A 13,974-nucleotide genomic window follows, 5' to 3' on the forward strand; every position below is an offset into this window, starting at 1 on the left:
TTATTGCAGAGAAGAAACTGGGTACACATATTATTTACTATGTTCTTATGTATATGAAATTGACTTATTATCCAGGTTAAAACTGTGACTGCAATTTTTCTCCAGCCCTTAGTTTTGACAATTTATTGTATTTTGCAGAATCAGATTTCAGCTTGAATGAGACGGAAGTCACTTCATTCAGCAGATTACTAATATTAGCAGTGGACAGTGGTGTCCTCCCATACACAGTAGAACCAGGAATACAAGAACCCTGTCTGACAGAGATAGTTAACACTGTAACAGGAGTCATTCTCTCTATACCAAACCATCCTTATATGTCACATCATAAAGCAGAAAAGGCTGTTGAGGTCCTTGTGTCATTGCTGAAGGAGAGTGGACAGTTAGAAGGTATCAAAAGATATGTTTCAATACTAATGTATCATTTCAATCAAATAAGTATTAGTATTGTCAAAAAACTATTGATACTGATGAAGGCTATTTGTTAAGCTGATTTATTTGTAAACACTATTCTATAACATCATATTTGTAAGTTAACATCTTATACTGTAAATTCAGAAATTATTGCGGGCATTTATTATTGTAATTTTGTCATTTTGAACTTAAAATCTAGATTCAAGTTTAAATTATTGCGATTGTAGCCCTGTCACATTTTTCACAATAAATTCTGAATTTACTGTATTAGTTGTGCAAATCTTCAGACTTTTATATATGATGAATTAATAGTATTATGAGGCAGGGGTTTCCTGTATTCTTGTTAGTTTCTTTTCATGTGAGCTGTTGTAATCTGTTTGTAATTTTTTTTTCTTTTAGTCATGTTGATAAGCTTTTTTCAAAACTTATGGTTGGTGTCATCATTTACTCACTTTTATTTACAGAAGATAGATTTTGTCAGCTAATAAGGAAAAGTATCTCAGACTGTCTGGATAGCTTCTTATTGTTCACTTCACAGATGCTACTGGAAAAATGGACACAGGTAATGTCCCAATTAGCTTATGTACCATGCACCTATCAAATAATAAACTGCCAATATTTATGTACATTGTGTTTTTTTCAACAAGTGGGACATCAGTAACATACTTTTCCAGCAATGTTGTTACTGACATTTAATGTTAAGGTTTTGATGAGATCCATTTCTAATATTGTATCATTGATATTTGGTACAGTGTTATTTTAGCATGTGTAAATAAGCATCCATGAAATTCAATTTCATGCAACATATGACAGTCATGCTTTGATGTTGACATTGAGGCAAGTACTTATATGTTAGAACTAATTGCAATGTAGATTGGAAAAAAATGAAAGTGAAAAAAACACAATATGAGAATATCTTTCACAATGGGAGATAAATCTTTGATGAAAAAAAATGTAATCATCACAATACATTGGAAAATAACAGATATGCAATGGGTCAAGAATGTGATGTCTAAGGTTAACTCTGTATACTTTTCCAATCTATTGCAGATATCATCAGTACAGTCAATAGAGTTATTTGTAAATGGACTGACTCAATTTTTACAAATTACATACCACAAACAACAGTTTGACCAACCAATTCTTAAACTAGTTAATAGTTGTATACAGATACTTGCAGATCCAAGCCTTGGTGGAAAGGTGGGTTATATTCTTTATATGATGTAATAAACACAAACATAAAAGGAGAAAAAAAGCTGGAATTTTTTACTTTGTTGATAAAGTAACGACTTTTCGAAAAAATAAATAATTGTGTTTGACTTTTTATTCATTTATAAATCTTTTACATATTGCATATATCTCTTATATCTTCAAAAATTTTAAATGTGTTCTTACATCCATACTCAAACATTTGTGGACAGCTTAGAGTTCATGTTTTAACTTGTATGTGTTCTTACATCCATACTCAAACATTAGTGGACAGCTTAGAGTTCATGTTTTGATTTGTATGTGTTCTTACATCCATACTCAAACATTAGTGGACAGCTTAGAGTTCATGTTTTGATTTGTATGTGTTCTTACGTCCATACTCAAACATTAGTGGACAGCTTAGAGTTCATGTTTTGATTTGTATGTGTTCTTACATCCATACTCAAACATTAGTGGACAGGTTAGAGTTCATGTTTTGATTTGTATGTGTTCTTACATCCATACTCAAACATTAGTGGACAGCTTAGAGTTCATGTTTTAGCACTTGAGGGACCATGATGGAAATTTACTGTCATAACTAGTTGATGGCTTTCCAGAACAGTGCACGTTACCTCTCATTTCCTATATAGTATTTTTGTTATCATTATAGGTAGAAATGGATACACAGATCAAGAAACTAGCCTCAATTGGAATCCTTAGTTCTGTAACATCATCTTTAACAGACAGACAGCAATCTATTCATGAGAAGATTTTTTCATTTGTTTATGACTTTAACTGCACAACTTCGTTTGACAAACCTGTTGCTGATATAAGGTACACTTAAACAAGGTCAAAATATCTAGTTCTTGAATGACATACATCATGCAACAATGCAGATGGATTTTTGACTCCGAGTTTATGATATAAATATAATTTGATTACAGGTTTTTAAAAGATATGCAGTCTTATGTTCTTAAACACAATGTACTTATGTTTTGTTTACCCATATGGCTGGGAACACTGTTATTGAGTATTGCATTTCTTTTAGACAATAAATTCAAATTAAAAAAATCACACCTTCTGTATCTCAAAAAGATTTTGACAGTGTAGTATACTACTATTGAGACAAATAATACCAAAATTATAGAAAAGTCTACCACCTCTAACTCAAAATATGGACAATTCTATGTTAAGGGAGTCTAAAATTCAGTTTGACAGTTTCAGACAAACTAATTTTTTTACCTTTTTAACCTAAACCAAATCACTACTTTACATTAAGATTCAGCACCCAAATTTGTTTAACATGTAATTTCATCCCTTAACTTAATATTGCATGCATAAAATATCAAGAAATGAATTGGAAAAGTGTATGAAAAAAAATGGAAGTTATACACTGTTTACACTAGGGACTATATTCTAGACAAAGAAAACCACAGGACGATAACTGTGTCCTTGGACTATATCTATAGAACAGGCTTTGGTCAATTGTTTCTAAATTCAACATAAGCAGAAATTTTATACTATCAAGAAATAAGTTTGTATGCTATTAAAGACATTTTGTGAGGTATTCAAATATTGATAAATATTATTTTATTTCAGCCATAAAGAATGGGGAAAGATTGCCTCATTATTTATATCATACCAATGGAAAGTTATGGAATATTACTTAAGTCATATAGATGTTGTAAATAAACCTATGGTCCCTATACTAAAGGTGTGCCAAGATTCACTGTCGGTGTGTAGTGGATTGAACACAATACCTGTTTACAGTTGTATAGGTTACCTATTAAGTAAGGTAAGTTCTTGGTTGCTTAACAGGAAAACAATATCTGAGTTAGTTTAAATTTTTTTAGAATTTTGTTAGCAAGTCAAAGAAATTAAATTGTTTTTAAATGATTTACCTTGAAGTTGCTTGAACATTCTTTTTTATACCATAAATAATTTAAAGTGAGTATATTTAGTTCAATATCTATTTAAGGATGTACTTAGGTGATCTAAGGTCAAAAAATTTAAATCAAGAATTCAAAATTTATACTTTAAGCTGGAAGAGTATTAGTTAAGGATCAAAATAAGCTAAAAATATTGATAGGTCACGGAGCTCCTTTTCGATATATTTGATTTATAAAATATGGCGGGAAAAGGCTGACTCGGGCTTTTACCATATATTTGCATTGGTATTATTTGGGTCTCAAATCAAAAGAAAGAAAATCAAGAATCTGCTTAAATTTTGTCAAATGACCTTTTATGAGCTATTAAGTCCTATGTTAAAAGAAAAATATGTGTTATGGGGCAGAATATTTTACCTCGTATTGTATGGAAAAACACCAAGGAGTCCGAATATTTGAAACTTATTTCAAAACCTCACCTAAGTACATCCTTAAATTGTGAAATAGAAATATTTGATTTGGTTTAAAGGATGATTTTCCCCTATTTTATTTATTAAATGAAAAAATTGTGTTCATAATTATCTCAATGTTTCATCAGTTCAGAACAAGTACTGGTATTTTTCTGGGAGATTTTAATCAAACAATAGAAAAGTAGGTTGTTTTATTCATAGTTTTAATAGTTTTCTCTATGACTATTTTAGTGCCAAATACCTAATGATTCAAGCAGTATTATTGAAGCCTTGTCTGTTAGTTGGAGTCATGTCCAAGGAGAAACAAGGTCAAGCTGTTTCTGGGAAGTCTTTGAAGAATTTATAAACTTGTCATTCCAGCCTGCTCTACTCCAGCAACCAAGAGATTCTGCATTAACTGATGTTCTTGTAAAGGTATACAGATAATTTTTCTCTAATTTTCAATTTTCACATTTTTAAACCGATGGGGAAATTGTTCTTCTCACTAGTGAAATATCTGTTCTCTGCAAATGATTGGTCGAAATTTAATTATGACATCAAATTTTGTTGTTTTCTTCTGAATTTCCAATTATGTCTTCATGAAAATGGCACCTCTTGATAATTTAGTATTTTTATACGACCGCAAAATTTGAAAATGTTTTGGTCGTATATTGGTATCACGTTGGCGTCGTCGTCGTCATCGTCATTGTTGTCATCGTCGTTGGTCTTATATTGGTATCACGTTGGTGTCGTTGTCGTCCGAAGACATTTGGTTTTCGTACTATAACTTAAGTATAAGTAAATAGAAATCTATGAAATTTACACACAAGGTTTATGACCACAAAAGGAAGGTTTGGATTGATTTTGGGAGTTTTGGTCTTAACAGTTTAGGAATAAGGGGCCAAAAAAGGGCCCAAATAAGCATTATTCTTGGTTTTTGCACAATAACTTTAGTATAAGTGAATAGAAATCAATGAAATTTAAACACAAGGTATATGACCACAACAGGAAGGTTGGGATTGATTTTGGGAGTTGAGGTCCCAATAGTTTAGGAATTAGGGGCCAAAAAGGGGCCCAAATAAGCATTTTTCGAGGTTTTCGCACCATAACTTTAGTATAAGTAAATAGAAATCTAAGAAATTCAAACACAAGGTTTTTGACCATAAAAGGAAGGTTGGGATTGATTTTGGGAGTTTTTGTCCCAACAGTTTAGGAATAAGGGGCCCCAAAGGGTCCAAAATTAAACTTAGTTTGATTTTAACAAAAAATGAATCCTTGGGGTTCTTTGATATGCTGAATCTAAACATGTACTTAGATTTTTTATTATGGGCCCAGGTATCAAGTTGGTCCAAATCGTGGTCCAAAATTAAACTTTGTTTCATTTCAACAAAAATTGAATCCTTGGGGTTCTTCGATATGCTGAATCTAAACATGTGCTTAGATTTTTTATTATGGGCCCAGTTTTCAAGTTGGTCCAAATCGTGGTCCAAAATTAAACTTTGTTTGATTTCAACAAAAATTGAATTCTTGGGGTTCTTTGATCATGTTGATATGCTGAATCTAAACATGTACTTAGATTTTTTATTATGGGCCCAGTTTTCAAGTTGGTCCAAATCATGGTCCAAAATTAAACTTTGTTTGATTTCAACAAAAATTGAATCCTTAGGGTTCTTTGATATGCTGAATCTAAACATGTACTTAGATTTTTTATTATAGGCCCAGTTTTCAAGTTGGTCCAAATTGGGGTCCAAAATTAAACTTTGTTTATTTCAACAAAAATTGTTTATTTGGGGTTCTTTAATATATGATTAATCTAACCATGTATTTAGATTTTTGATGTTTGGGCCCGGTTATCAAATTGGTCCAAATTGAGGTCTAAAGGGTCCAAAATTGAACTTTTTTTGATTTCATCAAAAATTGAATTCTTGGTGTTCTTTGATATGCTGAAGTTTTTAAGTTTAAGTTCTTCGACCATATTCATTATGTGTCAGAAACCTGTGTTGTGTCAACTATTTAATCACAATCCAAATTCAGAGCTGTATCAAACTTGAATGTTGTGTCCATAATTGCCATAATGTTCAGGGTTTCGAACTCTGCGGTCGTTTAAAGCTGCGCCCTGTGGAGCATCTGGTTTTCTTATAGAATATTTTACAATGGCTGGGTTCACTATAAAAACTCATTTATCATTTTGGAAATAGGCATCACAATTAATTGACGATATTTTCTTACATAGTTTAATTTTAACCATAAGATGTTCCAAATTGATAAGTTCTATGTTCGTTATACATTTTCAGTCAGCCTGTGAATTAATGGAATTTGGAGGAGAAAAGACGGGTATTGCTAATATTCTGATGAGAAGATTGTGCTCAGTGTTCAAAAGCTCTTTACAATTAGCAGATGGTTTCTACTGTATACTTAGCCAAGCTGCTATTTATGGAAATATATTCAGGAAACAAGAAAGGTCAGTATAATTTGAAATATTTTTGAAAAAAAAAAATACTGTCAGTTTCCAATTATATTTTTCAAGCAAGTCTTTTTTAAAGACCCTACCTTGACCTATAATGGTTTACTTTTATAAATTGTGACTTGGATGGAGAGTTGTCTCATTGGCACTCATACCATATCTTCTGATATCTATCCACCTAACCGAAGTTCCCCCTTGGTAACTTTGTTTTAAAGAAATGCTATAATATCTGTTTCCATTGGAACAAATATTCAATACCCGTTATTCAATTAGGAACAAATACTGTAATACATGATCCAGTGGAAACAATTGTAATTTTTCCATTTTGAACATAAATTATGAGGGAACTTCTATTTCATGATATCAGTGCCATAGCATAGAATTATTGACTTGAGATAGAGAGCTCTCTATGTAATATATTAGTGTACACTGTAAATAGGAAACATTCAATTGATAGTGATCAACAGCTATAAATGTTTGTAGTATATTTATGTTCATATAATACAGAAAAATGTGAAAATAATTTAAATTAATAGAAATAAAAAAAAATGTATTTTGTAAAAAAGGTGGAGGGCAAACAAAATGTTTCCTGTCCCCAGTTACCTATGCTAATATAAGAGATCAAACCCCTTTTAAAACTTTTCAGAGGATTTTTTTTCGTTTATGAAATTTTTCATGTTAGAATTAAAAAGGAATTATGCTACAAGTAAACCTCTTTTGTGCATTTGTTAAACCTCTGATCCTTTTTAAGTTGTTTTAAAATTGTATTTTATGAATATAAACATTTTTATTCATAGAATGTTTGTAAGATGTACATGTTTGATTTGCAGGTTTCTTCTTACCTTGGACTCATTTTCATGAATCACTGATAATGTTAAATTTGTGGTACTGGTACCTTATTGTGTCTTACAACATATAATAATTATCATTAAGCAGGCAAGACTATTTAGGCTTTGCAAAGCAGAATATTGTCCCCTAAGACAATATTTCATGACTTTGTATCATGAAATTTTGATCCCATCTATGAAATAATGTCCAAAGAACAACAAATTTTCATAAGAAAGTTTGTCTATATACAGACAATGTTTTATATTGTATTTGAAATTGTGTCTTGTTAAAGAGTGTTTATCCAAAGTTATATATTGTGTATGTTGAGCCAATATTTCATAGATGGATTGTCATGAAATTTTTTCTCATGAAAGGGAGGTCATATGCATTTTATATTTTGGATAATGATATTATTAATGTGTTTTATTTGATTGATAAAAACAAACAAACCCGCATTGATTTATGCAGCAATATATGGTTATATACATACTTTTCATGAACAATATTTTTTTTTAAATTCAGAAACGCTCACAATTTCATGGCAAAAGATTTCCCAGGAAAGACATGCTGTAAATTCAGAAATTATGCATCAATTTATAATTGTGATTTTTGAAGAAAATACAAAAATTTAAGATTGATTATTGCCTTTCAGGAAAATAAGGTAACAGATATCAGAATGGCAGTTCTTATTGTTGCAATATTCATCAAGTCATATCTATAAAAACCTCACAATAATATCTGAATAGACCACTTTCGAGTTCATCCGTCACCAGAAAAAACTCTTCAACTATGCGCGCCTTTGTGACGTCATTTACCAGATAGAGGGGGTCGCCTGTATTCCAGCACTATTAACGTTCATTAAGCGTCTTAGTGATCATCATTGTGCAGGATAAACTAGAAATAATAGGTGTTCTGTAGGTACTTAATCACAATTCCCTAATGACAGCAGTGCTGATTGTCAATTTTGAGAATTCAATTTGCTGCATAATTCGTACAATATAGATCTATAGTTCTCCAACCATTCGCTCAACATTGGAACGGAAGTGACGACGCACCTAAACGCACTAAAACCAGAGTTTTTGACGGAAATGCATCGAAATGCATCGAACTCGAAAGTTGTCTATTAGATTAAAAAATATTGTTATGGACAGAATTTCACCATGAAATGTACTCATGTATAGTATTTCGTAGTGAAATATTGTCCAGAAGGATGTGCCAAAATTTTATGGACAAAGACACTATTTTATGAAGAAATATTGTCCTGGACATTATTTTGTTATGAAATTTTGTCAAATAGACAATATTTCATGAGGACATTATATTATGTTACACACTCTTGCCTTTTATGCCCCTACTAACAGAGTCGAAGGGGAATTTAGGTATTGACTGTGTCTGTCTGTCTGTTTGTCCATCCGTCAGTCTGGCAAATAAGTTTTTATGTTTTATAAAAGACATCTCTTCTTGAGATTTCAAAAATTACCATTTAATAATTGGTATATGAGTGTTTTCATCATGACAAGTTACAAGTCAAGTTTGAGTTTTGTTCCTTTATGATTATTTTTTTCTAGCGTTACGGTCCATGGACTTAGTTAATTCACTCAAATATACAGTTTTCTCCCCTTTTTAGCTCACCTTTCCAAAAGGAAATGTGAGCTTTTGCCATCACTTGGCGTCCGTCGTCGTCTGTCCGTCCGTCGTCGTCGTAAACTATTTCAAAGATCTTCTCCTCTGAAACTACTGAACTAATTCAAACCAAACTTCATCTGATTGATTCCTAGGGTATCTAGAATAAAGTTTGTGTTTTAATTCCCATTTCATCAAAAAACATGGCCGCCATGGCTAAAAATAGAACATAGGGGTAAAATGCAGTTTTTAGCTTATAACTCAAAAATCAAAGCATTTAGAGAAAATCTGACAGGGGTAAAATTGTTATCAGGTCAAGATCTATCTGCCATGAAATTTTCAGATGAATTGGACAACCCATTGTTAGGTTGCTGCCCCTGAATTGGTAATTTTAAGGAAATTTTGCTGTTTTTGGTTATTATCATGAATATTATTATAGATAGAGATCAACTGTTAACAGCAAAAATGTTCAGCAAAGTAAGATTTACAAATAAGTCAACATGATCGAAATGGTCAGTTGACCCCTTTAGGAGTTATGGCCCTTTATAGTAAATTTTTAACCATTTTCCGTAAATCTTAGTTATCTTTTACAAAAATCTTCTCCTCTGAAACTACTGGGCCAAATTTAACCAAACATGGCCAAAATCATTATTAGGGTATCTAGTTTAAAAATTGTGTCCGGTGACCCGGCTAACCAACCAAGATGGCCTCCATTGCTAAAAATAGAACATAGGGGTAAAATGCAGTTTTTAGCTTATAACTCACAAACCAAAGCATTTAGAGCAAATCTGACATGGGGTAAAATTGTTTATCAGGTCAAGATCTATCTGCCCTGAAATTTTCAGATGAATCGGACAACCCGTTGTTGGGTTGCCGCCCCTGAATTGGTAATTTTAAGGAAATTTTGCTGTTTTTGGTTATTATCTTGAATATTATTATAGATGTAGATAAACTGTAAACAGCAATAATGTAATGCTTGGGGTATACAATGTTTTTTTATACTTTCATAATAAATTATATTATGAACATGAGACAAACGAGACATTTCAGTGTGTCCACTCTTGTTTTTGCTTTTGAAGAAGATATGACAGAATCGAAGAACCATTTATATAAATTGAAAACCCAAAATAATCATTCATGGAAGATTTAAGCAAAATATTTAAGGTGAGCGATTCAGGCTCTTGAGAGCCTCTTGTTTCTTCTGGGTTCAGATCTGATGATTTTGTGCAGTTATACCAAAAATATTCACCAAAATAATCAGTTTTCCACCCTTATTTTAGTCATGTTTGAAGATATTGATTTGATAGTTGGTATGTAGTTTTATAAAGACAAGTTACAGCAGATCAAGTATGAAAATTGTGCTGGTTTGATGATTTTGTTCAGAGTTATGGTCCTTTGACTTAAAAAAAATCATCAAAATAATCAGTTTCCCACCCTGATTTTAGTTATGGTTGAAGATATTGAATTGAAAATTGGAATGTAGTTTAATAATGACAAGTTACATGTCAAGTCTGAATATCGTTCCGGTCTGATGATTTTGTTAAGAGGTTTGATCCTTAGACTTGAAAAAATCACTCAATCAATCAATTTTCATACCTTTTTATAGGACCGCAAAAATTGAAAAAATTTTTGTCGTATATTGGTATCACGTTGGCGTCAGCGTCGTTGTCATCATCATCGTCGTCCGAATACTTTCGGTTTTCGCACTATAACTTTAGTTTAAGTAAATAGAAATGTATTAAATTTAAACACAAGGTTAATGACCATAAAAGGAAGGTTTTGATTGATTTTGGAAGTTTTGGCCCCAACAGTTTAGGAATTAAGGGCCAAAAAGGGCCAAAATAAGCATTTTCTAGGTTTTTGCACTATAACTTTAGTTTAAGTAAATAGAAATCAATGATATTTTGACACAAAGTTTATGACCACAAAAGGAAGGTTGGGATTGATTTTGGGTGTTTTGGTTCCAACTGTTTAGGAATTAGGGGCCAAAAAAGGGCCCAAACAAGCATTATTTATGGTTTTCGCACAATAACTTTAGTATTAGTAAACAGAAATCATTGAAATTTAAAACAAGGTTTATCAACACAAAAGGAGGTTGTTATTGATTTTGGGAGTTGAGGTCCCAGCAGTTTAGGAATTAGGGGCCAAAAAGGGGCAACTTTAGTATAAGTAAATAGAAATCTATGAAATTTTAACACAAGGTTTATGACCATAAAAGGAATGTTGGGATTGATTTTTTGGAGTTTTGGTCCCAACAGTTCAGGAATAAGGGGCCCAAAGGGTCCAAAATTAAACTTTGTTTGATTTCATCAAGAATTGAATAATTGGGGTTCTTTGATATGCCAAATCTAACTGTGTATGTAGATTCTTAATTTTTGGTCCCGTTTTCAAATTGGTCTACATTAAAGTCCAAAGGGTCCAAAATTAAACGAAGTTTGATTTTAACAAAAATTGAATTCTTGGGCTTTTTTGATATGCTGAATCTAAACATGTACTTAGATTTTTTATTATGGGCCCAGTTTTCAAGTTGGTCCAAATCAGGAACCAAAATTATTATTTTAAGTATTGTGCAATAGCAAGAAATTTTCAATTGCACAGTATTCAGCAATAGCAAGAAATCTTCAATTGCACAGTATTGTGCAATAGCAAGAAATTTTCAATTGCACAGTATTACGCAATAGCAAGAAATCTTCAATTGCACAGTATTGTGCAGTAGCAAGTATTTTCAATTGAACAGTATTGCACAATAGCAAGAAATATCTAATTGCACAATATTGTGCAATAGCAAGAAATTTTCAATTGGAGTTATCTTTCTTTGTCCAGAATAGTAGTTGAATCAACTTAAATCATTGTTTTACACAATATACAATGTATATTCACTTTTACTACCAACTGATAAATTAAAACAATCTTTACCATTCAGTGATAACAAGCACTTTTTTTACATTTTAATATTTTATGATGTATTTAAATGACTAGTTATTGTTTCAAACTCCATTAGAAATTTGAATTGAGATCAGTTTTGGAATAAGGGAAAGGGGGGATGTGAAAAAAAAATGGGGGGGGGGGGTATCAATTTTTCTCATTTCAGATTTCATAAATAAAAAGAAAATTTCTTCAAACATTTTTTTGAGAGGATTAATATTCAACAGCATAGTGAACTTCTCAAAGGCAAACAAATTTTTTTAAGTTCATTAGACCACATTCATTCTGTGTCAGAAACCTATCCTGTGTCAACTATTTAATTTTAAATTTAAATAAGTTTGAAGAAGAAATCTTTATTTGGTTTGTAAGATCTTGACATTTGTTTGGTGTAAAAAAAAAACCATATAATGTCAAAAATTTGATCACAATCCAAATTCAGAGCTGTATCATGCTTGAATGTTTTGTTTATACTTGCCCCAACTGTTCAAAGTTCGACCTCTGCGGTTGTATAAAGCTGCGCCCTGCGGAGCACCTGGTTTCATCATGCTTGAAGTTATTGACTAGATATTTGATTGATATTTTATGCCATGACAAGTTATAGTACACATGTTCCCTATGATATGATCTTTCTAATGTTAATACCAAATTAGAGATTTAACCCCAATTTCTTGGTCCACTGAACATAGAAAATGATAGTGCAAGAGTGGCAATTTCATGTCATTTGGACACATTCATTTACTACTTCCAAAAGTAGCAAAAATAGATCGTTCATGAAAATTAGTTGGGTAAGTATACTGAACTCCAATAGAAAACCGATACCGGTACATTATATTACCTATATTGCCTACTATGCCTCAACTAACAGAGTTGAAGGGGGCTTTAGGTTTGCACTGTATCTGTCTGTCTGTTTGTCCATCTGTCATTCTGGCAAATCAGTTTTTCACAATTTTCTTTTTCAATGCTTATAAAGGCATTACTGAAACATATAGCTACTTGGGGTCAAATATAAAACTTAAAGGAATCAATCCCAATGAAATGACTCTGATCAAAGTATAATTGTTATATTGCATTAAATTTTGACAACCTTTGCAAGAGACTTTATTTTGGTTGAAATATTTGACATCTAAAGTGCAATTTTCCTTTTTTTTTTATGAAATTTGTAATGAATTTATGAATTTTATGATCTCAAAATTGAAAAAGTGCTTTAAAAATTCAGTATACCAGTTTTCAAAATCTGTCAACAATTGTTAAATTTCAGAAAAAAGATCTGATGGTTTGGTTTTCATTACATATAAACAGAAAATACACCTATAGATGTTGTGTTTCTACATGTGCTCAGTATATATAATTGTGCATATTTTAGTTAAGTGGAATTCACAAAAGATATACACAAATTGACCTACTAATTTAACTAAAGTAGGTGATAATTTATTGATCTCTTGGTCAGTAATTTTTCACACCTTTCTCAGAATTGGTTAGAGTAGCCAAAGGCTGTTTTGAAAAGATTAAGACCTCAACAGAGATTTTGATTGGTCTAATTCTCAGTAGGCCTGAAGGATTGATCTCATAGGGATCAAAAATTCATTAACCTAAAAGTCATTTGTGTTCTAGTTTTTGGACAGTTGAGTCTAATATGTATTGTATTCTAAGTCATATTGAATCATGGCACCAGAATCAAGATTTGGTATCTGTTTTACCCGAGGAAGTGTCTATTGGAATATTCATGATTCTTGAGGATGCTGAATTGTTAACTTGTAGACTTGTATGTAAAACTTGGTTACAAATTTGTGAGACCTTATTGATACAGGAAAGAATTGAAAATTACAAAAGACAGAAATATGAACAATACTGGAACTTGAGAGAGAACAATATAGCAGGTGCTGTAACTCCTGTTGCTAAAGCCATGGAACGTTTAGCATTTGGTGTGGATGTTGTTCAGAAACTTTTCAATACATCTCCAGTTCCTGATAGACTTTTTGCTAGTCCTTCACCAGTCTCTATCGGCAGAATGACAGACAGATCGCCTGACCCAAGAAAATTTCCTCAATATTTGTCGCCTCCTTCACCAGTATCTATCGGCAGAATTACTGACAGATCACCTGACCCAAGAGAATTTCATCAGTATTTGTCACCTCTTTCTCAACACAGCTCATCTAGTAGTATGAAATCGTCACCAGTCATTTCAAAAAGAGGGAGTACT

The 13,974-nt window shown here is 31.8% G+C and overlaps 1 protein-coding gene across 3 annotated transcripts in view; it reads left to right on the forward strand.

Annotated features, from left to right (window-relative positions):
* LOC143068733 (tRNA (guanosine(18)-2'-O)-methyltransferase TARBP1-like) overlaps nt 1-13,974 on the forward strand; it is a 43,649-nt gene that overhangs the window by 9,462 nt on the left and 20,213 nt on the right. For all 3 annotated transcript variants that reach the window (XM_076242999.1, XM_076243001.1, XM_076243000.1), the window contains 7 exons: nt 139-387; nt 876-973; nt 1,462-1,611; nt 2,270-2,433; nt 3,199-3,394; nt 4,187-4,369; nt 6,229-6,395. In XM_076242999.1, coding sequence (XP_076099114.1) covers nt 139-387; nt 876-973; nt 1,462-1,611; nt 2,270-2,433; nt 3,199-3,394; nt 4,187-4,369; nt 6,229-6,395 — 1,207 coding nt within the window. The remainder of the gene's footprint in view (nt 1-138; nt 388-875; nt 974-1,461; nt 1,612-2,269; nt 2,434-3,198; nt 3,395-4,186; nt 4,370-6,228; nt 6,396-13,974) is intronic.

This window comes from Mytilus galloprovincialis, chromosome 3, assembly GCF_965363235.1.
Source record: "Mytilus galloprovincialis chromosome 3, xbMytGall1.hap1.1, whole genome shotgun sequence".
In the NCBI taxonomy this organism is placed as follows: Eukaryota; Metazoa; Mollusca; class Bivalvia; order Mytilida; family Mytilidae; genus Mytilus; species Mytilus galloprovincialis.